Here is a 25,146-nt window from a genome sequence, read left to right on the forward strand (position 1 = left end):
CCAGTATGGAAATCCAGTGTATTGTACTCAAGATATTGCCATTAGTCTTTGCTATTTACTTTATGTAATACAATCAAGCTCGTCGGCATCAATATAGTAAAGCAGTTATTTTCCATGCTATTCCTATCCCAATCAGTGAAATATACTCTGTTTGCGAGCGTAAGGCACGGCGGCCGATAACAAAGTCGAGGGGACAACGCTTGCACTCATGAATTATCTTTCCATTTACCTTCACACACACTTTATAAATATAAGAAAACGACCCCTTAAGAACGTGCCCGTACACGTGTAATTTCTCATACTCAATGTTGTCAAAATCATCATTCGGAATACAAACAATGCATTGTATGCCATAGTGATTTCTTTAGCTCATAGAAAATGTATCACTTTAAAATTATTAGTAGTCAATATTTGTGTCAGATGCGTTAAAAATGGTCGTGTTTCTGGTATGAATTGTCCTGGAGCACGTTCTTATTTCATATCTTTCATAAACAAGCTGTTTTCGAGTTCCATCGACTATCTGAGAGTGAGGTCATTTTCTGATCTGCTAAAAACCTGACTTTTAATAGAGTGACCTTTATAACATACGTGTTGTCCGTGCACAAACAGAAAGGAAATGTCCTGAATTATGCCAGTGTTGTCTTAAAAACAATACAAAGTTTATTACACAAGACCGAAAAAGGCACTAATTACTCGGTTTTACCTAGTTACGGAGAATTCCTTATCGCCAAATGTCTCATAGACTGGCTCCCGTCCCTGTGTTTGTTCTGTCATATTATTTAAGAAATAATATAGATCTATCCCAAACAGTGACTTGACATTGAATAAAATAATTGTTTGGAGTTTAGACCCGAGGGAATTATAGATATCTATCACGAGGGCGCAGTCCGAGTGATATAATAGATCTAATACGCATCTAAACGACAAACAATGAATTTATTCACCAGCAAATCGCTTTTTGAGATAGGGAATATTATTTCGATTCTAACAAGTTAGCTCAAGAATGATTTTGTACGTCCTTGACGATATCCATCAACTATGTGCCTAATTTCTGCTGATTTCTTTTCAAGCGCGCCGCTATATTGTCTAACGCTATGACGTATTCTAACACGATCCGATTCATTTTCCTATTAAACAAAGAAGGCAGAAAACAGTGAATTATGATACAACAATTCATTTTTCTGACGTCACAATTATTACGTCATAGCGTCAAACGGCATAGCGGCGCGCTGGAAAAGAAACCAATTGAAAACGGGCTAATATTTAATGAATGTTGTCAAGGATGACCTTTAAAATCCTTGGTAACGTGTTAGAATCGAAATAATATATCTCATTTGGTGATTTGTCGTTCAGATGCGTATTATTATATCACTCGGGCTCCGCCCTCGCAATATAATTCCTTCGCATCTGAACTCCAAACAATGATTTATTCAGCGACAAATCACTAAATGAGATATATTATTTCTTAATAATTGTGACGTCAGAAAAATGAATTGTTGTTTAATAACACACAGCCTTCAGCCTTCTTTGTTTAAGGAGGTAGGTTACCTTAATATTTGTATGTGCGCATGCCCAACCGGAATTACCGCGCAAAATTTATAGCTTTTATTTTGAAAGTACGTAATTCTGTGCATTTTCTTTATTTGAACTATTTTCAAACTGCCATTGTTTGCTGAAATATTTTTTATGAGTCTTTCGCTCTAAAATATCATCAATATTTTGGGGGTTTTTTTTGTAGTTATATTGAAATGTAATGCGGAATGTAAGAAAATGAATGATGGTAACTGATGTTATTGGGAATATAGTTGGGTGAAATGTTACCCATTACGGCCATTTTCAAATAAAAATTGGGCAGTTTGATTTGTAATACCTATTTTTCAGTTTCCTTTTAAATTGCAGTAGAAAATTGTCGTTTCTTAAATTGAATTGATGTTACCATGGAAACGAATCCCGTGACCTATATATCTAAATTTAAAATTCAAAAGCGTTGACACTGGAACAGTTTCGGCTTTTTATGTGCATTTCAACAATATCCATGAGTATCATTGCAGCATGCAAAACGATTTTTCCATAAAAATGTCAGATGAGGGGTATTGCTGTAAGTATTTTACTCTGTGAAATGTGTTTAAATCAATGCAAATAACACGGAAATATTACTTACCTTAGAAATAAGATGTTTTAAAGCTACACTAACAAGAAAGATACTTTTATTAACTATTTTTTTTTATAAGAAATTACGATAAAAATCAAGATATAAGCTATTTTAAAAATCTCTGTTGCCATGGTTACTTTTAACTTTAAGAAAAATAAGGTACCATGTAAAAGGCTTGGTATTTTGCTAACAATATTACCCAAATATTCCCTGATGGTCATTAACAGAATGGCACTGAAGCCGTCGAAAAATCCGTTTTCATACTTAGCTGTTTAAAAATGAGAGAAAATGCGTAACCATGGAAACACGAGCCCTGCGACATATACAATTTAAGCTTATATTAGAAAGCTAACGCGCATGCCAGTAAAATTATCAATTATGCAGACTTCTGCGGATAACAATGAGTTGAAAAGTGTTAGGCCTAAATATCTGTATTTACTTCTTTCAATATAAAATACTTTTGGAGGGACATGTATACTTCAAACCTTAATAAAAGATTTACTTGAAGGAACAGAGATAAACGAAATTGAGATTGTAGCAGTTAGAACATTAATTACAAGAAATATAAAAAAATGCTGCGGTTCAACTAATTTGAATTTACCCTGGTAACAAGGTAACCTGCCTCCTTAATAGGAAAACAAATCGGGCCGTGTTAGAATGAATAATAACACACAGTTTTGAGTCTTCTTTGTTTAATAGGAAAACAAACCGGGTCGTGTCAGAATCATTATTCTATTATGCTTTTCTCTGTTAAAACACTCTTACGCTAGAATGACGTCACGTTAACGTGCGGTGACGTCAGTGTTTTTATTGCGACCAAGGAAGAGCGCTTCTATATTTTATCTACTGTTTTAGATTCAGGGCATATTAGAATCGAAATAATTCATAGCAAAAGAATGTTTTAACACTAATTATACACTCGGGCGGTAATACGTCGTACAGTTAATTTCACTCGGGTTGCGCCCTCATGAAATTACTACGCCCGACGTTTAACTGCCCATCATGCATAAATAGTGTTAAAACACTCTTTTGTTAGAAATTAATTCTTAAATAAATGTGGCGCTTGTTTTCATTCTGACATGCTCTTTGACATATTTTAATAAATATTATGCTGGACTTCATTTACCCGTCATAATTGACGTCATAATGCTCTCTTACCGGTCCGCACGTCAACCGTTGTTTATCGCAGAATATACAGAGCTTGATTTCCTTCTCTGTTAAACTGGAAATCAAATCGAGCCATGTTAAAATGAATAATAACACTCAGTTTTGAGCCTTCTTTGTTTAATAGGAAAACAAATCGGGTCGTGTCAGAATCATTAATAAATTAATGTGGCGCTTGTTTCTGCATTGATATTCTTATTGCCTATAGATCTATCTGGTTTAAACATCAGATGAATATGTGCTACTTTAGTGATTATTGATGTTAGTGTTATTCAAAATAATAATTATTGCTGACATATGAACATTCGATATGCTTGAAACCTGGACAGAAATTTGACAAATTCTCGATCAAAGTTCCTTTTCTGCTAATCTTCGTTCTTTTTTGTATGCTTCGTTCTTTTTTTTGTATTGTTTGCTCAGTCAAGTGTGACTTACCGAATCAAAGTGTTCCTTCTCAATAGAAGGAACAATAAAGACTTAAAACAATAAAATAATCATGACAGTATACATTGCAATTCAATCAGGCTGCACACATTGCACTACAAATACTATGCGCAGTAGATCGGTTTATCATAGTGGACAACAAGAACATGTTTGATCCTCAATAACTATTTCAAACCTTTTACATATGGTAGGATGTATGCACATTGTTCGGTAATTGATAGTTAATTGCAACTGACAGTGTCATTCAACACTGTATGACTTGAGTCTGCGTTCTTTGACTGTGGTGTTTACTGTTGTTCTTTTGTAATAATTTAAGTTTTGAAGAATGGACAGTAAAAAATATAGTTATCTACTTGCAGGGCAGAGAAACTGAGTCTGCAACTCATATAGGTTTCTGTTCTGTTCTTTTGTATTTGTTTGATTTTTTTTCAGGATGGGGGTGGGGGTAGGAACTCTATTCAGCTTGCTTTCTAAACTAGGAAGATACTAGATGCTGTATGCCATGCCGGCTTAAACTCAAAACGGGTAGTATGATGTATCTTTGCCTTTTACAGCACAAATTCTAGAGTGATGTTTATCAACAGGCGTGGAGTCTGAGATACCTGTTCCCATCCAAACTATTTTAATCGTTTACATACATAGAAATAAGACTTTGGTAAAACCTGCATTTAGCAACCAGTCAAGGGAGTGACACAACTTGGCTGCTTAAGGAAAGTCAAAATTAGATGGGAAGTTAGCTGACTGGTTCCTTATTGGCTGTTTAATTTAGATCATTTTAAGGGTTATATCTGTAAAATCTTTGCCTTGTTGTTTATGAAAGAAAGGTTTTGTCGTATGATAAAAGTCAATATAATATGGGGGCATAATAAAACTTGATTGGGTCAGGAAGCACTATTTGGACACAGTTAACATAAAGTGTCCGGGTCAGGAATCATTCTTTAGACACGGTTAACATAATTTTTTGAGATCCAGGAAGCAGTCTTTGGACACAGTTAACATTAGTAAATCTGCAAACATGTACGTTCAGTTATAGCTTAACCCTTAATGATGCTGGACAAGACAGAGTATGCCTTTGCGACCAGTGTAGGCCATAATCAGCTTGCACATCCGTGCAGTCTGATTAAGATCTGCACTGTTCGCCATTCACTCAGTATCTTTTTGAGAAGCACCCCTTTTAACAGTTAATGGTACTGTCTAGATTGAAAGATGGACAAGTTCATTATAGAAATTTAGCAGGGTAAGGGTTAACTAAGCAAGATTAGAGTCATGTAAATGATACGAAGAACTAATGTCATCAAACTTGCCCTGTTGCTCTAGTTTGAAATATTGTCTCAAATAGAGGCCTTATTAAATAAATTATATAAATTTAATTTCTCTTATCAGTAGACCTTGTGTCGTAATTTGAAAACTTCACTACATAAAGATGGATGCGTTGCGCAAGATGACAATATGTTATACTATATGGACTTTAATCATGTTAAGGATCGGAGCAGGATCTGTACAAATCAATAGTCCACGTGCAGTATTTCATCTCGTGCGCGAAAAATATCTCCAAAAGCAGATAGGCAGCATCGCAGAAATATCAAGAAATGGACTACATGACACTGAGCAAGACACTAGTATTATCAAAGTAGAAAATAAAGTGTGGAATCATAGCGATGGTGAATATCAAAACTTAATATTTAATAAATAATCAAGGCCCTTCGAATGGTTTATTGTCTAATATATCACGGTTCAGAGTTCAGATGTGTAGGAATTGAACCACGAGGGCGTAAGTCCGAGTGGTTAAATACTGAAGCATCTGAACGATGAACCGTGGTAAATTAGACGATAAATCACAAGAAGGTCTTGATTGTTTCCATTCTGACATGCTCATTGAAATATTTCAAACAATATTATGCTGGACTTCATTTACCAGAGGAGCAATGTATCGGACGTCACGAGGCAATTTGACGTCATATTTGACGTCATAATGCTCTCTTACCGGTCCGCGCGTCAACCGTTGTTTATCGCAGAATATACAGAGCTTGACTTCCTTCTTTGTCTAACTGGAAATCAAATCGAGCCATGTTAGAATTAATCTTTTATTTCAGTTCATTAAAGAGCTATAGAGATAATGCCCTAATGTCGCACTATTTTTTTCGCTTTACCTTCCTGCCTAAAGTAGAACCTCGGGCACAGAGCATTATATTTTCAGTTGAAGCAGAAAACGCACACTTCAAAATCCGATCGATTTGAAACACAAACTCCACTGGCACCAGACCAGAAAGAAAAACAAATATTGTACATGTTAAACCCTACCATAGGTATATTATAAGAACCATGGTCATGATCGCAATAATGTAACGGCCCAGTTCATTCGCTCATTTCTCACCTAAAACGCGCTATTCGGCAAATGGGTATTATGCATATTGAACAAGTGGTAATTTATCTTCCATCGTGCACCTTTAACATTGTCTCAATATTTCATATAACAGAAACACAGTCAATTACTGTAATATACGTACGTATATCTATATTTCAGTGTCCCATTTAATTAAGAAATCCCGAAGACAGGCAGATGGAGGAGATAACAAAGTTGCTTTTTATGTCGTTCTTTCCACTGATGTCGCCGATCTCGGAGATGATCAAACGATCCCATTTGACCAAGTTATTTTAGATGAAGGCAATGCATTTGGTACAGTGTTCCATGCGTTTGCTTGCCCAGTGACTGGAGTTTATTTGTTCCGGTCTGCGTTAATGTGTGAAGCAAACAGTCATATCGAAACGGAAGTTGTTAAAGATGGTTTCCCCTTTTTCCGCATGTATTCATCTGGTATCAAGACTAGTTATCAGTACGATCAGGGCTTCAACGCAGGCATAACAAAATGCGAAATGAATCAGAGGGTATGGGTTAGAGTGAATGGCAATCTGGGTACGTCTGTGAGGCACTTATTTACAACGTTCTCTGGCTATCTCCTGTGGGAAACTGGGGGTAAGACATATGTGTTCGTATATAGATTAGCGTAACGTTACAGTTTATTGTGCTCAATGCTATTGAAAATAAATCAAATTATCTATAAATTAATTAAACTGACACTGCCTGAACAATACATACAGACAAATTGCAACTGGAAAAAGCTCATTCAGTGGTAACTCAAATAATATGCACAATTACAGGATAACATGCAAAACAATCTAGATATTGTACAATGGGTCTTTGCGTTTACGAGTTCTTATAATTTGGTTCCATGTTATTAAGTTTCATGCAATAGAACTTTGGTGAACAGAACTAGTAAAAGAATTTGTTTTTGACAAGCTAAGCTAATGGATAACTATCAAAATGTCTTTTTTTCAGCGTCCCAGACTGCAGTAAGTACTAACGCAAACAGTATCAACGTGGCTTTTCATTCTTACTTGGGGAAGAATATCAACGACCTTGAAAGTAAACAAACTATTCCGTTTGACAAGCTGCTTTTAAACGAAGGCGATGGTTATGAAAATAATACAAGACACGAATTTACTTGTCCTGTGGATGGAATATACATGTTTCAATCTTCTGTATTTTCCAACTTTGGAGCTATTGAGACTGAAATAGTGAAAGATGGGGACCAGTTCGTTCGTATATATGCAGCTGCTAGTGGAGAATCCAACCTCCAACATGACCAAGGCTTTAATGCTGGAATTATACATTGCAACAAGGGCCAGAATGTCTGGGTGCAAGCCAGACAAGGAGCATCAATCATGCAGTATCAATATACGACGTTTTCTGGTTATCTGATGTGGGCAATAGAGGAAGGTAAGACCAAGAAGACGAATGTTATTCACGCTAAAAAATATAAGACGTGGCATTAATGGAAATATTAATTATTAGAATTATTAATTTGCTAATCATAATATCTTTTTCTTCTGCTACGAATCTGTTGGTATCAACCTTTTGTGTGGCTGCGTGCTTTATATAATTTTGATCAATATCACTTATGCTGATATGCTATGTAAATAGAAATTTTCAACTTAATCTATTCAGTGATAGTTTTGTAAACAAAACTGTTTTGAAGCTGCATATAAAATAAATTGTTATCATCTGGAAATTCAAAACATAATAATATTTATGTATTTGAATAGTCCATAAAACTTCCTACCATATTCGTGTACTGTATTTAGTGGAATTGTTTGTACCGCAACTAAACATTTTTTAATATTAAGAGGGCAAAAGATCAATAAATATGACTCGTTTAAAACAAGATTATTTTCTTCTGTTTTCTGCGCTAATTCTATTTTCATTTCTTGTTAGACTTAATTGATTTTCGTCTTTGGTTTCAGCTTCCGCTATACCAGAGAAAGCAGGAAGAGCACATGATATGGACCCTACCCAAGTTGTGTTCCATTCCTATCTATCAACTGGTGTGGCTAGTATCGGTGAAAAACTAACTGTCCCATTTGACAAGGTCTCTGTAAACGAAGGAAGTGGATTTGACATTGGGTTTCATACATTCATTTGTCCTGTTAATGGCATTTATGTTTTTCAGTCAGCTATTATGGTCAACGCTAGTCAAATCGAAACTGATATTGTTAAGAACGAATCTTCATTCAGTAATATGTTCGCTGGCGTGGGTAATTACTTTGACCAGGGGTATAATTCAGGTATCGTAAATTGCAGCTTTAACGAAAGGGTATGGGTATGGGTTGGTAGTCCTACAGGTACATCCATAAATTATCACAATACAACCTTCTCCGGCTTTCTTCTTTGGGGAAACACAGGACAAAAGTAATACATAAATTAAAATGGAACAGAAGATTTTTTCTGCATATCAAACTTGTCGATCTTTTGACTCGGAACAGATAAAAAGATTCCATAGATCTGCACATTTATTTTTAGTTTTCAACTTTCCTTCACATTGACGTTAAACCGCCTCGGTGGTCTAATAATAGTGCGCCCGCTTCGAATGCGAGTTTCGTTGGTTCATTCCCTGTCCGCGTCATACCAAAGATCTGAAAAAGGTACTAGTAGCTTCCTCACTCGGCGCTCAGCAATTTGATTTGAGGACAAATTCTAGGTCGACTGGTCAGCTGAGTGTCAATAGAAGGTGGGGCTATGTCTCATGTCTACGGCGAGATATTCTAATCCAGTGAGGCAGCACTGTTAAGTTGGGCATTGTGCTCACTGCCAAGTAGACAGTCTTTTATCTGACTGAAAAGTTATGAAAAAAGACGCTAAACCCGAACACAAACTCACACTGTTTTATGTTCTATTGGTACTCCTCCAAGAATTTAAACCCGACATAGAACAATGTTAAAGGGCATAACCAATAAAATTTGTAAAAAGATCCTTTGAAAGCAAAGAATGCAACCAAGAAGAATAATAACAGACTCGGTTTGATTGAGTCTGTTCATAAGAGGTAATGAAATGTGCAACACCTCTCACGCCCCCTAGCACCGGCTTAAGCGGAACTCAATTACACGTATGTTGAGTATGTTGATTGGACTCCATGATCCCAAAGGACCAGAAAATATAACAACACTAAATCCAAGCCAAAAGGAAAATCAAGGCTGCAGATACAATAGGAACAGCCGAGTTAAAAGAACGCAGCCCCCAAGCCTACATCACTTTCCATCAAAACAAACAGACATCCTAAAGTAGTGTTTGTATATATATTTCACACCAAAATACGTAGATGAAACTTAATAAGGAACACATTTGGGATATATGTATGAGACAAAAAGGAGTAAAAGAGAGAAAATAAGAAAAAATAATCAACGAAATGCCTTTCATACTTACTGGAGACAAGAACATAAAAGTAAAATTATAAGAGTATGAGAATATATCAAATGTTCAAACAAAGTCAAAAGTTTAATTAGAACTAAATCCTTTTTCAGGAGAAGCATAAATATATAAATGCTTTTCTAACTTCCGGTGACAAAAAACATGGTGGTTTCTTTCTTAACTAACAAAGAAAATGTAGTTTTTTTTCATCGTATAGCCCGGAGATAATGAGGGACAGTATCATCAAGAAGTTCAAAAATGTTGTCGATCTACTGACTTAACTACATAGCTACTTTTTAACCGTAAATCATCGGTATTTATAAAGCAGTGACTGTCTGAATAAAAATCCATTGTGTTTTGATTTTGAAACTCCGCCATTCAATAAAAACAAGCGCATCAATAAACGAATGCGCCATAAATCCTCACCAGGCTTCATCCGTATTCTTAAAAAACCGAAACCTGAAAGTATAAGTGAAAGTGAGGACTCTGGAGTATTTCGAACCATTACGATTCTACCGATACCGAAGCACTTGATAATAATCTATCCGAGCATTTGGCCACCCCACCCCCTCCAGATATCATGAGTTCCTTTCTACCAGAAGAGCAGCATGTGATTTGTTTTGAAAGTAGAAAACGGTGGTTAAAATAGATCGCATTTGATTGGTTATCCGGTATTTTTTCCTGAGGAGCAGTGGGAAAAATGTATGACATGATGTTAAAAGAGCTTCCAAAAGAAAAACTATGTCCAATCGCCTAAAATGATAGATTAAGATTTAAATGTTTACTTAATGAAATATATCGGAGCTGTCGGAGAATGTATATTTTCAAAAATATCATTTGTTTACTAGTTTATCAATACGCCGTTGCTGACTTAAGTAGTTCTATAAAATAATTTTTATTTAGAAAGGAAAATTTCGGATTTGTTGGGGAATGTTTAAATTAAAAAAAAATGCCGATATCAAAAACAATATTGAAAATAACGCACGACAGATACAAAATATTAACTAAAATGTTCGTCTGTAGTGATATTACTGGTGTTACGGCTTGTGTCAGGGTTTTGAAAGTAGTTTTATCAATTATAGGAATACAATAAACCACTAAGAAAGGGGAGCTAAACGAATTAAATTAAATTAAAAGACGTGATCTGTAAACTATAAAAAAAAATCCGACATCAATGTGATCACTGAAAATAACGTACGGCAGCTTAAAAAGAAAAAAGTAAATAAAAATTGTGTTATGTTATAAGTACTATTACGGCTTCTGTTAAGGTCCCGAAAGTTGTTTTATTATCCCCACCTGGAGGCGGAGGGATATGGTTCCGTCCGACCGAAACCATATCTATGACATGGCGTGATGTATTAAAATGAAAAAAAAAGTAGAATTGTAAATGCTGTAGGGAAATGCAACCCTGTAAGATTGCTTGAGTTAGGCAAGAGTTATCGCCCTTCGTACATGTTTTATTCCATTTTCTGTCAGTCGGGAGTAATATCTCAGACATGGATGTAAGGATTTCAATAAAACATAGTAGAAATGTTAACTTCTATAGGGCAATGCGGCCCTGCAAGTTTCATTTAGATTGGTAAAGGAAGACAAAATTTATGGCCCTTTGTACTTACAAATGTAGTATTTTCTGTTCGTTTTGAGTAATATCTCAGACATGGTTTGATGGAATTCAATAAAGCGTTGTAGAAAGTTTCATTTAGATTGGTTGAAGAAGACAAGATTTATTGTCTTTGCAATTATATATACAAACATATAGTGTTTTATTCGTTTATTTGTACGTCCGGAGTCAAATTTCAAACAGGATTTAATGTTAAATGCTGTAGTGAAATGCGGTCCTGCAAGTTTCAAACAGATTGCTTGAGTAAAACCAGATGTAAAGAAATCATACAGCTGGCTTACTATGGAATGTCGGTGGTTCTACCCAGGTGCCCACCAGTGATGAAATAATGTACGGAGGGGCACCTGGGGTCTTCCCCCACCATCAAAGCTCGAAAGCCGCTATATGACCTACAATTGTGTCGGTTCCACGTAAACCGAACAAAACAAAAATTATTTTGCTATGGGATATTGTGACAAAGCTTAGTGCTGTTATATTTTCTGGTCCTTTGGGATCATGGAGTACACTCATTTATACTTAAATAGAATTCCGCTTAAGTCTGTGCTAGTGGTGTGAGAGGTGTTGCACATTTCATTACCTCTCATGAGCAGACTCATCAAACCGGGTCTGCTATTATTTTGCTTGGTTTCCAAAGGAACATCTAACAGGTTTTATTAGTACATAGAAAGCCTTTTTGGAAACTGTTGACTATTATGCGTTATGAACACTGGGGTCAAGGTTAAGGTCGCTGTTACTAACAACAGAAGAATTGTTTCTGCTCATTAACTTTACTACGGGATAGGGTATCGCATCCATACTTGGAACTTAGGAAGCTTGCATGTAGACCATGGTCATATATATAGTTTCAGTTGCTTAGGTCTCATGATAACTTCAGTTAGGAATGAAGTAAGCAGACCAAACCTGGTAAACAGGTAACTTTCACTGAGATTGATGTTTTTGTTTCATTTTAGGTATCAAGGTCATTGTTGGTAAATATAGAAAAATGGATTTCAATCAATAATTTAGAATGAATAGCTTTCAAAAAGACTGAAATTCAGTTGCTTTTAAGTATTTTTGCAGACAGAGAATGCTTCTTCAAGGGTAAAACCTTTTTATATGTTACCTTTTATTATCCAATTTACTGAACTTGATTGTTGACTGCAGTAATATACTATACCACTGTCTTTAAAGAGAGAGAGTCAAACGAATGAAATATAAGAAATTTGAGTTGTTAGCCGCCATTTGCAATTTCTTAGTTTAAACATATTTTATTTCTTTCGATAAAGTTACATAGTCAAAATACATGTGCAAAATACGTTTGTGAAATGTTGGATTGGAAAACAAGCAAGTAAATGCTTATATTAATGCAATTTCTTAGAAGAAATATTATATATTTTCCTACGTTAACTCTCTTTTATCATCAGTTACTAAGGTAAAAAGCAACAGTATGCAGGCGCATAACTAGACTTGAAATGATACTGAAACCCACCGAAGGCAAAGAATATGGGCATACATCCCTGAATATTTTTTTTCTTTTCTCCATGCAGTTTCCTGCATTTAACATTTTTTGCTCATTTTGAGTAATTTTAAATGTACAAATCAAATTTATATTGAAGTTAAGACTTCAACACATTTAAATTTCGTCTCGCTATGCGCCTTGTTTACAGCAAACAAAAGTAGTTTGAACATACCGCCAACATCTGCAAAATTCAGTGAAGCCTGAAGGTCTGTTCTGTAGGTCTTTTTGCACTAAATTTGTAGATTTTCAGGTATATTCGTGTACAGCCTAGCAAAAACTGTCACTGAATCAAAAAATCACAAAACAGTTTATTGCCGAGCAGGTAAACAAATATTCCGTTTTCTCATCCAGTACGCTGTCCTGTCCGATTCCAACTACACTTTGAATGAAGCATTTTCCGCATTCGTTAAGTCGTTGTCACCAGGTACTATGAAGAGATTCTTTTCATACGCTTCAGTAACATGAAAAATAGCACTTTATCCTTGACAAGAATGAATATAAATCCAGTATTTGTTTCCGAAACAACACAAATCCTTTCTTCGCTCAGAGTATTTTTCGATCATGGCGGCCGTATCAATACTTGACATTTAATATTACTCCGCTACTATTACGTAAAAAAGTTATTTACATACGTTGCAATAGATATTTTTTACTGTAGAACATATCATATTAAACAAAGAAATGAATTAATCATGGGTTTTGGTGGAAAATATTCCTAGCAAATATGTTTGTTGCCGATATATTTTTGGCATATTTTATTTGGGTATTGGTATTTGATCACTTGTGCTTTGGTCTGTATATTTGGGGCTACCATTGGGAAACATTTAATCGAATAAGATGAAAAGTGCCAGTTTATTTGTCTTATTGTTGCGGAAAAGCATAAAATAAAAAGAAAATATGTTTGTTTTTTTGTGTAAGATGTAATTTTATTTCATCGAGTGAACTTCGAAAATAGTATTCTCACTCGTGGCTTCGCCACTCGTGGAATACTATTTTCGAAGCTCACTCGATGAAATAAAATTTCATCTTACACAAAAACAAACAAATATCCTCTATTTATAATAGGTTTTTAAAACTTCTACGAAAAGTAAAACTTTCAAAATGCTCGACGGGACGGTATTATTATTAAACCAGATTTATATAGCGCCATTTTCTTGTTCAAAGGCGTTTTTCAAAGGCGCTTTACATAGCAGCCACTCATAACGCCAAAGTCATCCTCATATCGCTCTGTGAGACAAAGCCTCATGAATAGAGAAAGAGAGAGAAATCAATACAGGCCTGTCTGGCTAACTTAGCCTAGCTAATTCCGAGTAGACAGTCTGGTGTATAGCATCGATACGCGAGAAGCCGTCTTTCCTGGAAAGAACCAGTACTGGCCTCTTAGTTAAGTGGGTGACACTCAAGAACATCTCAGAAAGTTCCATTGCCTGGACCGGGATTCGGACCCCGGACCTCTTGATTGACAGTCAAGCGTGTTACCACTAGACCACCGGTCCACCTATTTCGATAGGATTTTTGTCTAAAAACAAAGAAAAAGACGAAGCCATCGAATCCAATTGAGACAGATTTGAACTTGCTTTCTGTACGAGCAATTATGATCTAATTGTGATTTCTTGGGCAAGGTGAGAACCAGTGTCGTTTTGGGCTGTCGAAAGGAATTTCATCTTTAGGACTTTCGAATCTCTCCTCGAAGATTTGTTTATAGTTATGTTTTACAATCTGTCGACCTGCCTATTTTATTTTCTGATAAAGACGCCATGAATTTTATTCATTTATTAACAATAAGACGAAATTTTAAAGTAACTGAGAACGTCCAATATGTTTCCGAAAATCCTATCCAATTTCTACATGATCAGTGAACTATAATTTAATACAGATTGCAAATTGAACGAACAATTTCATGTATTTAGGTTACATAATACCAATTCAGTTCCTTCTTTATGCCATTTAAACAAGTAAATATGTACACCTCACTTTTCAGTACTTAAGAGCATTTCAATGCTTTGAAAACCATATATAGCCAGTTAGTGTTAAAATAAAACATATTGAGATATTAACATAATCTGTTATGAAAAACAACATCCTCTGAAAATCCTCCTATGAAATTTGCTGTTTAGCTAATATGCATATGTAGACATTTTCTAAATAAATAAAACTAAAACCTGCAAATTTCACAATGAAAGTGGTCTAGATCTTTTCTCAATATAATAAGCACTAAAATTAAGCCCAAAAAATAAAATAAAATAAAATAAAACTACCGCATCCTCATATGCTTTTATCAATTTCATTGAACTACATTTTAGATTCATTCACATGTAACACTGAGAGGTCTCTTCCTAATTGGTGTAACAAATCCTTTAGAAGGCTAAATTTTTGACGTGATCTATTCAAAGCAAAATAGTCTGACTAGAGTAAAACTGAATTTACAGAAATAACCCTATCAAAATCCAATATATTAAGACTAACAGAATTTAAACTAAATAAAACCTTTGGCCAAACAGAGGAGGTGAAACAAAACGAGATCTACTTGTCGCATTAGCTTACATGATAATATCGTTAAAAGTCAAACTTAAAATTAAAAGTTTAGTGAAGTATGGATTTTACCCGGTCTAATTAGGTGACATCTGCGAAATAAAAAAATGTCCAATGGTATGGTCTTGATCACCAGAACAGAACATAACTTTATTCTTTCTTATATTTACATTATATTTCCTTTCCATTTGTAAACAAGATTAAATTATTATTGCACATATTTTGTTTGATATAATTGTTTGATATAACATTTAAACCAGCTTCCTGGCCATTTTCACCAGACGGAACAACTGCGACGTCATCTTAGGAACGTCCTCCCTGACTATACGCGGACGTCGTCAAACGCGTTGACGTAACTTTCGCGCCTTTCCTTTTGCTGTTCAAACGAAATGAACCTCAAAATTTTCAAGGGAAAAAAATAGAGCGAATGTAAATAGATAGCTATATATACAGCATGTAGTAATAAACTGTCATAAGCAAAAAGTAATGCATAAATTGAGAGTTGTTCTAAAGTTACTGTAATACATGCACTAGGATCTTGTTGTAAATATAGTTCGACGTCATTAATGAACAAAGAAAATAACAAAGGGGACATTACTAGTATCTCCCCTTTTAACAATCCTTTATCACAATTGAATACATCAGATATATCATTTAAATGTTTAACACATAGTTTAACTTTATTATAAAGTGAACGTATAACATTAAACAATCTACCTTTTACTCCATTTCTGATGAGTTTAAACCAAGGTGACCTATGTTTTATCATGTTGCATAATAGTTACGTAATAATTTCCCGTATATTACTTAAAACAGCAACTTCAGTGACAAAGAGCCGCGTCCCCTAAGAATTTATAATAGATGTCATTCAAATCGGAGAAAAATATATACAACAGCTTTTTGAAGTTTGAAGAAAAAATCTCCTTCGACGGATAAAATAAAAGAAACAATGACATTTCAAAATGTAATTCACAAGGTGTATATTTGTTTTGTGTGTGGATCTATACATGACATCTGACGAAAATAAGAATAAAGCCGGCTTCTCAGGTATGATATGATTAATAACAAATCTTATCAAGGCATTATATGCAATAAATTGTGTGATCAAAAATCTTCTTTATTGTGGCAAAACAATTCGTATTATAATTAATGTAGGTTTCAGTTTTTTGCGACACGTAAAGAGCGCAAGCGCATTAAAATTAAAACATCCGGTAAAACATCATGGCAATCAATAGCTTTGAAAATCCGTCTATAGGTTATAACACACTAAATAGTTGTTGTTCTTTATTCTATATAAAATTGACCTATTTCCAATGACCGCAGCACACATCAGGACCCATTTTAAATGTCTGTAACTTAGATTTTCTTGAAGAATATTGTCAGTGCTAACTAAAAATCAAAAGAAAAGTGGGGGTCATGTTTGATGCAAGAAAAATAATTTCAGTCAAACACATAAACTGCAAAATCAGCTAAAATGAGACCCCAAATTATACTGGTGGTGTATGATCTAAGTTTCCATTAAAACTGTTGTCATGTTTTTATTTCATTATGAAAATGCTACCTACATGTCAAGCATAGATCTGTCATGTGATTTTAGCAAAAATATTGCAAAGAAAATAAGGAAAATAGTTCTACAGAGCAATAAAAAAACTGAGGACTATTTGTATCCGCCATTATGCGACTACCATTTTTTTCGCGCCATTTTTCTATTTAGTGTCTGTATGCCTATATGCTATCGAGCGGTTTTGCTCTAACCCTTATGCTGGGTACAATTGATTCTGCCTTTGCGACCAGTGTAGATCATGATCAGCCTGTAGATCTGTGCAGTCTGATCAAGATCTGCACTGTTTGCCATTTAGTTAGTATCTTTTTGGTGATTTACCCATTTAATAGTTAATGGTACTGTCCAAATTGAAAGATTGACAAGTTCATTATAGAAATTTAGCAGGGTAAGGGCTAAGGGTTTGAATTCTTGAACGTTTGAATTCCATTTAAATCTTTTGGATTTTTCAAACTATCTAAACGTGTCCCACCTAAGCAGCTAGATCATAACCAGCTACCGACAACTGAAAGGTTATATAACCAATGGATAATGTTTAAGGCAAAGAAAAGATTTGGATTTAGTCTTGTTATATGTTCTGGTCCTTTGAGAATATTCAATTTATTGATATGATTGAGTTCCACTTAAAACGGTGTATAGGGTCGTGAGAGGTATTCCGCATTTTTATTTCTTCTCATACACAGACTCAATCCAACCGACTCTGTTATCATTTTCCTTGGCTGCGTTCTGTAATTGTAATCCTTTTATCGATTTTACTTGAAATGAATACTTTGTGTTTCCTCGATGTTAAATTCAAATCAACTACAATGTTAGCTGAAACCAACACAACTTAATTTTTCATATACATTGTAATTGTGTTACGGTGAAAATTTGTTTATAAGCAAAGTACCAATTTGTCCTGTCGAAGGATTGATTCTCGTATATGATATTCCTACGGTGACTCTGAGAAAACGCCAAGGGCCTATGTCGATCCTCTGGTTGATGTGAATAAACGGCTTAAGCATAATATGGAAAGTGACTTCTTCTCGGGCGACATGTGGTATTCCACGTCTTCCATTCTATATCATACTAAACTAAAGTTGTCTGTAAAATACATATGCCCAAAGATGGACCACCTGAGGCAAGAGGGTAAGTAATTTTGTACGATGTGACCTTGACCTTTGACAAAATGAAATAAAAGACAGTAGGCGCCATGTACAGACTATGCCATCCCGCTTAGCTGAGTAGGGAGAATGCAGATCTACGGATCGCGGGGTCGAGTTCGATCCTCGGGCAAAGCGTATGTTTTCTTTGACGAATTGATAAAAGACATTGTGTCTAAAATAATTCCTCCTCAACCCCTGATTCAAGTGGGGAAGTTGGCAGTTACTTACGGAGAACAGGTCTGTACTGGTACAGAATCCAGGAACAAAGGTTAGGTGCACGTCGTTACATAACTGAAATACTGTTGAAAACGACGTTAAACCCTAAACAAACCAACAAACGTATATTGACTACAAGCAACCACCTTAGGAGAAGCGTGCTTTACTTATTAAGCATAAACTGTTTACTGTATCCTGACAATTTACTTACTGACCTCAAAATTAATAGGGGTCATCTACTGACCACAGCAAATCATCTTTTGAAGTTAATGACAGTTCTTTAGTCATTGAGCGGAAATTATTTTAAGTCCCAAGGTCACTGTGACCTTTGACCTACTGATCCAAAAACAATTTGAACCATATATAAACTACAAACAGTCATGCTATGAATTGTGACGACTTCCTATTTATTTTCTGTCTCAAAGGTACTGCGAACTTGACCTTTGATCCACTGATCAACAGAATGATCGGGTTATCTACTGACCACATCCTATTAAGTGTGACAAAGGTAGGTCAAAACGGTCTATAGCTATTAAATAGAAAGCATTTTCAGTCTCAAGGTGACTGTGGCCTTGACATTTGACATACTGACCCCAGAACAATAGTGGTTATCTACTGATGATATACATTCCTCCCTCTGAGGAGGGTTTTGTTCTTTCGCTTCTTTTTATTCTTTTGTCAGTTTCTTTTAGCTTATGCTAATTGTGGAGAAAGGTTGAGCTTGTTTGAATCATGAGTCCGCTTCCTGAAAAACACAAAAACTGGTGTGATATGAGAAGGCTTGGTCGTAACCCAGTTGGGCCCGAACTCAGTACCTTCGGGTAAATTGGCCGACACATTAACCAGTTTTTTGTTTTATATTTTCAGTTTGACCATTGATCTCCTGATCAACAAATCAATCTTTGAATTTGGTTATTGCAGACTCAATCATTTTCGATATCAAAAACCGTTTCAGTCTAAAAACAAGTTTCTGTTTTTGAGTAACCTGCTTTGCGATGTATGGTTCTGACTGGTTGTTATGCTCAAAGCTTCCAGGAAGTTTATTCTTACTTTACATCTTTATATTTCGAGGTAAATCAGACATTGGTATGTGATGTGCTGATTCACAAAACAACAGGAGACAGCTACTGACCCTGACCTGTTATGGTCAACTTACCGACCGGCAGACAGACTGGCAAACCGACCGACATAAACAAAACTATACTAGTATTTCATCTTTTTTGAAGGAAGGAGTCCGCGGCCAACAGCTATAGGTCGCTGAGTTTTGCGTTATTAAATATTCCTCCAAAATACCCCATCTTGTGTATTGTTGTCTCGAACAGTTCTGGACATTAGCCTATATAAAAATATAACTATGCTTGTGATTAATTTGTCGGTGCGGTAAAAAAAGTAAATTGCAGATAAATACGTGCGAACAAAGCTTAACGAAACAAGATAAGATCCATGTATATAATCGGAAGAACTAATATTATCAAACATACGCTAGCTTGAAATAAGAGACATCTTTAAATATATAACACTTTCTTATCAGTATAATTCTATTATGTCGTAATTTGAAAACTTGACTGAATAAAGATGGATGCGTTGCGCATGTTCAAAATATGCTGTACCATATGGACTTTAATTATGTTAAGGACTGGGGTAGACTCTGTGCAAATCAAAAGTCCGCGTGCAGTGTTTCACCTCGTGCGCGAAAAATATTTCATAAAGCAGGTCGGTAGACCCGCAGAATTATCAAAAATTGGACTACATGACATGGTACAGGACGATAATATAATCGAAGGAGAAAATAAACTGTCGGATCTTAATGATGGTGAATATAAAAATATATAATTTAAGCTGTCCTTCCCTTGTTTACTGCCTAAACCCCTAAACTGTGGGACGTATTTCAGTCACAGGGCATTGTCATTTCATTGGTCGCAATTATGAGCCAGTGACTTTATTTGATAATTTGAATAATCTTTAAAAGAGGAAGATGTAAAAAATCTCATGAAAGCACTTAACAAGTTTATATCGCAATTAAAACACTTTCATGACATCACTCCCTTGTATTCGCAGTACGGTGTTTTAACATTGAACTGCTTTCAATGGGGCTAAGTCTATGCAATACATTCGCTCAACACTTGCCTTAAATTTATCAAAATTGGATTTTTCATGATTTTTTTCGCACTGGTATCAGCGCTGAGTAGATAGTTGCATCTTCATACATAGTCCATTTTTGTTAAATTTGTTAAATTCAGACTTAAGCTGTAAATGATGGAAAAATTAAACTTATGCTAAGTCTACAGCTGCACATGTGTAATGTTACTTTCATGAATGTTCGTGTAAACACCTGCACGAGTACTGTGAGGGATTTTGGTCATATGATTTATACACCGTTGTGCTTGTTTAAATGTAGGTTACATATTCCATATTTGATCTGAATTTAACATATGATGTACCTTCAAGACTAAATACTACATGGAAAAGATGTAACATATAGGTAGGTTTTCTATGGAATGCTGACCAGGCAAATTTCAAACTGCACCTTTAAAACAAGAAAAATGTTAAGTTAAATTATGGGTTATATAAGTTTTTTCCGCATCAACTGTGACCTTAGACCAAAGCATTCTCTAGTGTTTTTTTTTTGGCAAACTGGGTCAACTGCTGGTCATGATCAACCTCCCTGTTAAATTTCGTGATCATATGCCAAAACGTTCTCAAGTTATCGTCCAGAAACGGTTTAACTGTTCCGGGTCACTGTGACTTTGACTTTTGATCTACTGATCTCAAAATCAATAACGGTCAATTGCTGGTCATGACCAAGCTCCCTATTAACTTTCATGATCATAGGCCTAAACATTCTTGGGTTATTATCCAGAAACTGATTGGTCTACGGACAATTCCGTAAACCCTCCAAATCCAACACGTGAAGCTCTTCATTTGTAATGTGGTATGAAAAACAAGAGGGCCATTGTCCCTAAAGCGCTCACCTGTGTACAAGGCTTTAAGTGCATTTGTAATCGACCGACATCTGCAAAACAATATACCCTTCCTTCTTCGAATCTCTTTTCAGTATAGTTTCAGAAACATAGAATAATAGAATCTTATACTGTAAAAACAAAGTTCTAAACTCATCTTAACACATCAAGTACTGTGCATACTACTACATTAATCAAATGATATTATACAGATATAAAACACACTGTTTTCGCCTTATGTATTTATGTATGCGACTGTCAGTTTGTACACGCGTAACTAGATACTTGTCATTTCTCAAGTATTTACATGCAAAGCATGCATAATTACCATCATGGAGATACAAAAGAATACAGTTATTTTGTGGCGCGTCTAGTTGTTTTCTTTTGTATTTCCATGATAGTATTTTTACATGCATTGCATGAAAATTTTGGAATTACTACTTAAAGCCCTGCTCCGCGGCTATTCAAATTCTATTGTGTATATGCAACCCATGATTACAATAGGTAATTAAGCACGTAAAAGCACAGTTATTTTATACGGAATTTTGACAGGCGTCACTGTTCATAGTCAGGATTTTCATGCTTTTTAGTGACAATTTACTTAAGGCACCACTTATTATTGAAAGGGGTGTTCACTGAAAATGTACTTGTTGAATAGCGAACATTGCAGACCATGATCAGGCTGATCTTGCTCTGCACTGGTCGCAAATCACTTGCCACCAGCAGGCTAAGGGTTAAATAGTCTTATTCAAGCCAAGAAACTGACACTTCAATTTTAGTGAATTTTAAAAATCTGAGAGAAATGCTTTAATTCTATAGAATTTTTCGGCGACTTTGATGAACAGGATCACAACTGCGTACCGCTGAATAAGAATACAAATACTTGAAGTCTGGTCATTTTTTATCAATAAGGTAATGGACCCGTAATGATACTCGGCAATTTCCATGAAATTGTGAATTCTTGTTAGGCAGTTCGGCATTCTTCGGAAGTAGATTTAGCTCAATGCACACACAGCTTGCCTTAAAACTGGAGAATGCCGAAACTGTATACGGCGAAAACAGAATTTGACGCCGGCTGTCATTAAAGGTTTATTGTCTTTAGCTGAATTTATGTATTTCAGAGTTACAGGTAACAAAGACATCCCGAAGACAGGCCGATGAGGGAAATGACACTGTGGCTTTTTATGTCGTTCTATCCGCTAGTGCCATCGGACTCGGTAATGGTCAAACGATCCCTTTTGATCAAACTATTGTAGACAATAAAGGCTTTGATCCGTTGTTTCATGCGTTTGTTTGCCCTGTGAATGGAGTTTATATGTTTCGGTCTGCTTTAATGAGTGAAGCAAACAGCCATATTGAAACGGAAGTTGTTAAAGAAGGTTCCCCCATCTTCCGAATGTATTCGTCTGGTATCAAGACTAACTTTCATTATGACCAGGGTTTCAACGCAGGAATAACAAATTGCGAAAAGGGCCAGAGGGTATGGGTTAGAGTGAATGGCAATCTTGGTACGTCTGTGAGGGCTGAAGGATTCACAACATTCTCTGGCTATCTCCTTTGGAAAACTCCAGGTAAGACTTTATATATAGATTTACGTAACGTTGCCATTTTTGCATGTAACTAAACGTGACACAGCTAAGACAATACATAATTGAGCCGCACCATGAGAAAACCAACACAGTGCGTTTGCGACCTGCATAAGGCCAGACCAGCCTGCGCATCCGGACAGTCTGGCCAGGATCCATGCTGTTTGCTAACGGTTTTTCTAATTGAAATAGACTTTGAAAGCAATAAGCATGGATCCTGACCAGACTGTGCGGATACGCAGGATGGTCTGGACCCATGCAGGTCGCAAACGCACTATGTTGGTTTTCTCATGGCGCGGCTCATATTCAGAAATTTACCTTAAAAAGCTTATTTGGAAGTAAATTAAATTAAATTACGTAAATCGAGATTAGTTTGTACAATTATCTGGGTATTTGTGAAAGCGTTCTTTCACTAGCGGATTCTAATAACTGGACTTCTATGCTGATCCTATATATTTATATCTATCGTTTAACGTAAACTTGGAAAATTGCAATGGAATTTATGTATGGCAAGGTAATGAATAAAGTATCGAAATGTCTGTATTTTCAGCATCCGTAAACAGTATCAACGTGGCATTTCATTCTTATTTGTCAAGGAATATCAACGACCTTGGAAAAGGGCATACTATTCCATTTGACCAAGTGCTTTTAAACGAACACCAGGGTTACGATAATATTACTCAACACGCATTTACATGTCCTGTTAATGGAGTCTACATGTTCCAGTCTTCTATAATGTCCAGCTTTGGTGTTATCGAGGCCGAGATAGTGAAGGACGCTGACCAATTCGTACGTGTATACGCATCTGCCAACGGACTGTCCAATGACCAACATGACCAAGGCTTTAATGCTGGTATTGTACGTTGCAACAAGAATCAGAAGGTCTGGGTGCGAGTTAGTCAAGGAACATCTATCTTGCAGTACCTTTTTTCAACGTTTTCTGGTTACCTGATGTGGGAATTAGAAGAAGGTGAGATATTTCAATACATCGACCGACACAAATCTTATTAACCGTTACCATGCTAAATTTCTATTTTGAACTTGTCCATCTTTCAATTTAGACAGTACTATTAACTGTTAAAAGGAATGCTTACCACAAACAAAACTGACTGAATAGCGAACAATGCAGATCATAATCAGACTGCACGGATGATTTACGTCAATGATAAATATTCAGATGATCTGGATACGGATTTCTACCGGTTTCGTAGAACAATCTTAGTACGAATTAAAAAAAATAATGCCTGTAGATAGATAATTATGAACTAATCAAGTTCACTTTTTTTCTTTTATCGTATACATGTATGTATATTTTTTGTTATTTTTCATTCCTTTATGTTTATATTTTCAGCTTCCACTATAGCAGGAATTACTGGACGAGAAATCAATGTCAACAATACTCACGTTGCATTCAATTCCTATCTTTCAAATGGTGCGACTGGTCTCGGAAAAGAACAAGCTATCCCGTTTGATATGACTCCTTTAAATGAAGGAAACAGATTTGACAATGGTTTTTATACATTTCTTTGTCCTGTAAATGGAATTTATGTTTTTCAGTCAGCTGTGATGGTCAACGTAAGTCACGTGGAAACTGAAATTGTTAAGGATAGAATACCAATTGCCCGTATGTATGCTGGAGTTAATAATCAGGGTGGCATTAGTCACTTTGATCAAGGGTTTAATTCAGGTATCGTAAATTGCAACCATAACGAAAGGGTGTGGGTTAGGACTGGCAATCAGTCAAGTTCAACCGTGGATCATCGTAAAACGACAACCTTTTCTGGGTTTCTTCTTAAGAAATTCTAGGACAAAAGTGAAATGAAATCTAAAAATAGAACTGGATTTTTTTCTGCATATTTTCCCGATCTTATGTCTCTTGTTTGGAATAAATAAAACGATTCCGTTGATTTACACCACATTTTTACTTATTTATAAACTTCCGATTACCTAGCTTTATGAAGTTCTATTGTTACTGTTATAAATACTTGAATAAGACATAAACACTTCTTTGTTAAAGAGCTAGGGTGTACTGCATGACCAAGGCAAAGGAAAACTCAAAGCCACAAATATTAAAGGAACAACCACATTTAAAGAAAGCAGTCCCCTCCCCCGCCGAAAAAAACACCTTTAAAACAGTATATATATGAATAATCTATTCTAAAATACATAGACAAGATTATAACAAGGAAGTTGTTTTGCGGGGTGGGTGTGATTGTTAATGTTAAACCGTCATAATTATAACTCATATGGCAACTTTCCAGCTTTTGGGGGTGAAGGAAGTCAGCCTACATGTGACATGCGTGCATTATTCCATCACGAGCGGGCACACGGGCTGAACCACCGGTCATCCGAAAGTCAGCTGGATAGCTTCCTTATGTTAAGAATTCAACACCCAAGCAAACACTCGGTAGCGGAGACCCCAATATGAATGAAAAATATATCCTAACACAGGTAATGGTCACAAAGAAAAGCGTGATAAATAAACAACAGAAAATGGAATGTATATACGAAGGTGTGCAGTAAG

General features: G+C 35.7%; 2 protein-coding genes across 2 annotated transcripts; both read left to right on the forward strand.

Moving 5' to 3' along the window:
- The first annotated feature begins 5,164 nt into the window (after window positions 1–5,164).
- LOC123545367 (uncharacterized) lies at window positions 5,165–8,721 on the forward strand. Its single transcript, XM_045331691.2, has 4 exons — window positions 5,165–5,421; window positions 6,285–6,734; window positions 7,098–7,538; window positions 8,063–8,721. The coding sequence occupies exons 1-4, from the start codon at window positions 5,184–5,186 to the stop codon at window positions 8,509–8,511; spliced, it is 1,578 nt and encodes a 525-aa protein (XP_045187626.2). The 5' UTR covers window positions 5,165–5,183; the 3' UTR covers window positions 8,512–8,721.
- A 10,839-nt stretch (window positions 8,722–19,560) lies between these two features.
- LOC123545363 (uncharacterized) lies at window positions 19,561–24,533 on the forward strand. Its single transcript, XM_045331686.2, has 4 exons — window positions 19,561–19,889; window positions 22,158–22,607; window positions 23,173–23,592; window positions 23,974–24,533. Exons 1-4 carry the CDS (start codon window positions 19,652–19,654, stop codon window positions 24,426–24,428), a joined length of 1,563 nt encoding a protein of 520 aa, XP_045187621.2. The 5' UTR covers window positions 19,561–19,651; the 3' UTR covers window positions 24,429–24,533.
- The last annotated feature ends 613 nt before the right edge of the window (window positions 24,534–25,146 follow it).

Source organism: Mercenaria mercenaria, chromosome 1 (assembly GCF_021730395.1).
Source record: "Mercenaria mercenaria strain notata chromosome 1, MADL_Memer_1, whole genome shotgun sequence".
Lineage (NCBI taxonomy): Eukaryota > Metazoa > Mollusca > Bivalvia > Venerida > Veneridae > Mercenaria > Mercenaria mercenaria.

Bases quoted from the DNA above. Each gene is read 5' to 3' on its own strand.
- LOC123545363 (XM_045331686.2), top strand. From the start codon at position 19,652: ATGGATGCGTTGCGCATGTTCAAAATATGCTGTACCATATGGACTTTA. The intron at 19,890-22,157 runs GTGAATATAAAA...TATGTATTTCAG, and splicing joins ACTGTCGGATCTTAATGATG to AGTTACAGGTAACAAAGACA. The intron at 22,608-23,172 runs GTAAGACTTTAT...CTGTATTTTCAG, and splicing joins TCTCCTTTGGAAAACTCCAG to CATCCGTAAACAGTATCAAC.
- LOC123545367 (XM_045331691.2), top strand. From the start codon at position 5,184: ATGGATGCGTTGCGCAAGATGACAATATGTTATACTATATGGACTTTA. The intron at 5,422-6,284 runs GTGAATATCAAA...TCTATATTTCAG, and splicing joins AGTGTGGAATCATAGCGATG to TGTCCCATTTAATTAAGAAA. The intron at 7,539-8,062 runs GTAAGACCAAGA...CTTTGGTTTCAG, and splicing joins GATGTGGGCAATAGAGGAAG to CTTCCGCTATACCAGAGAAA.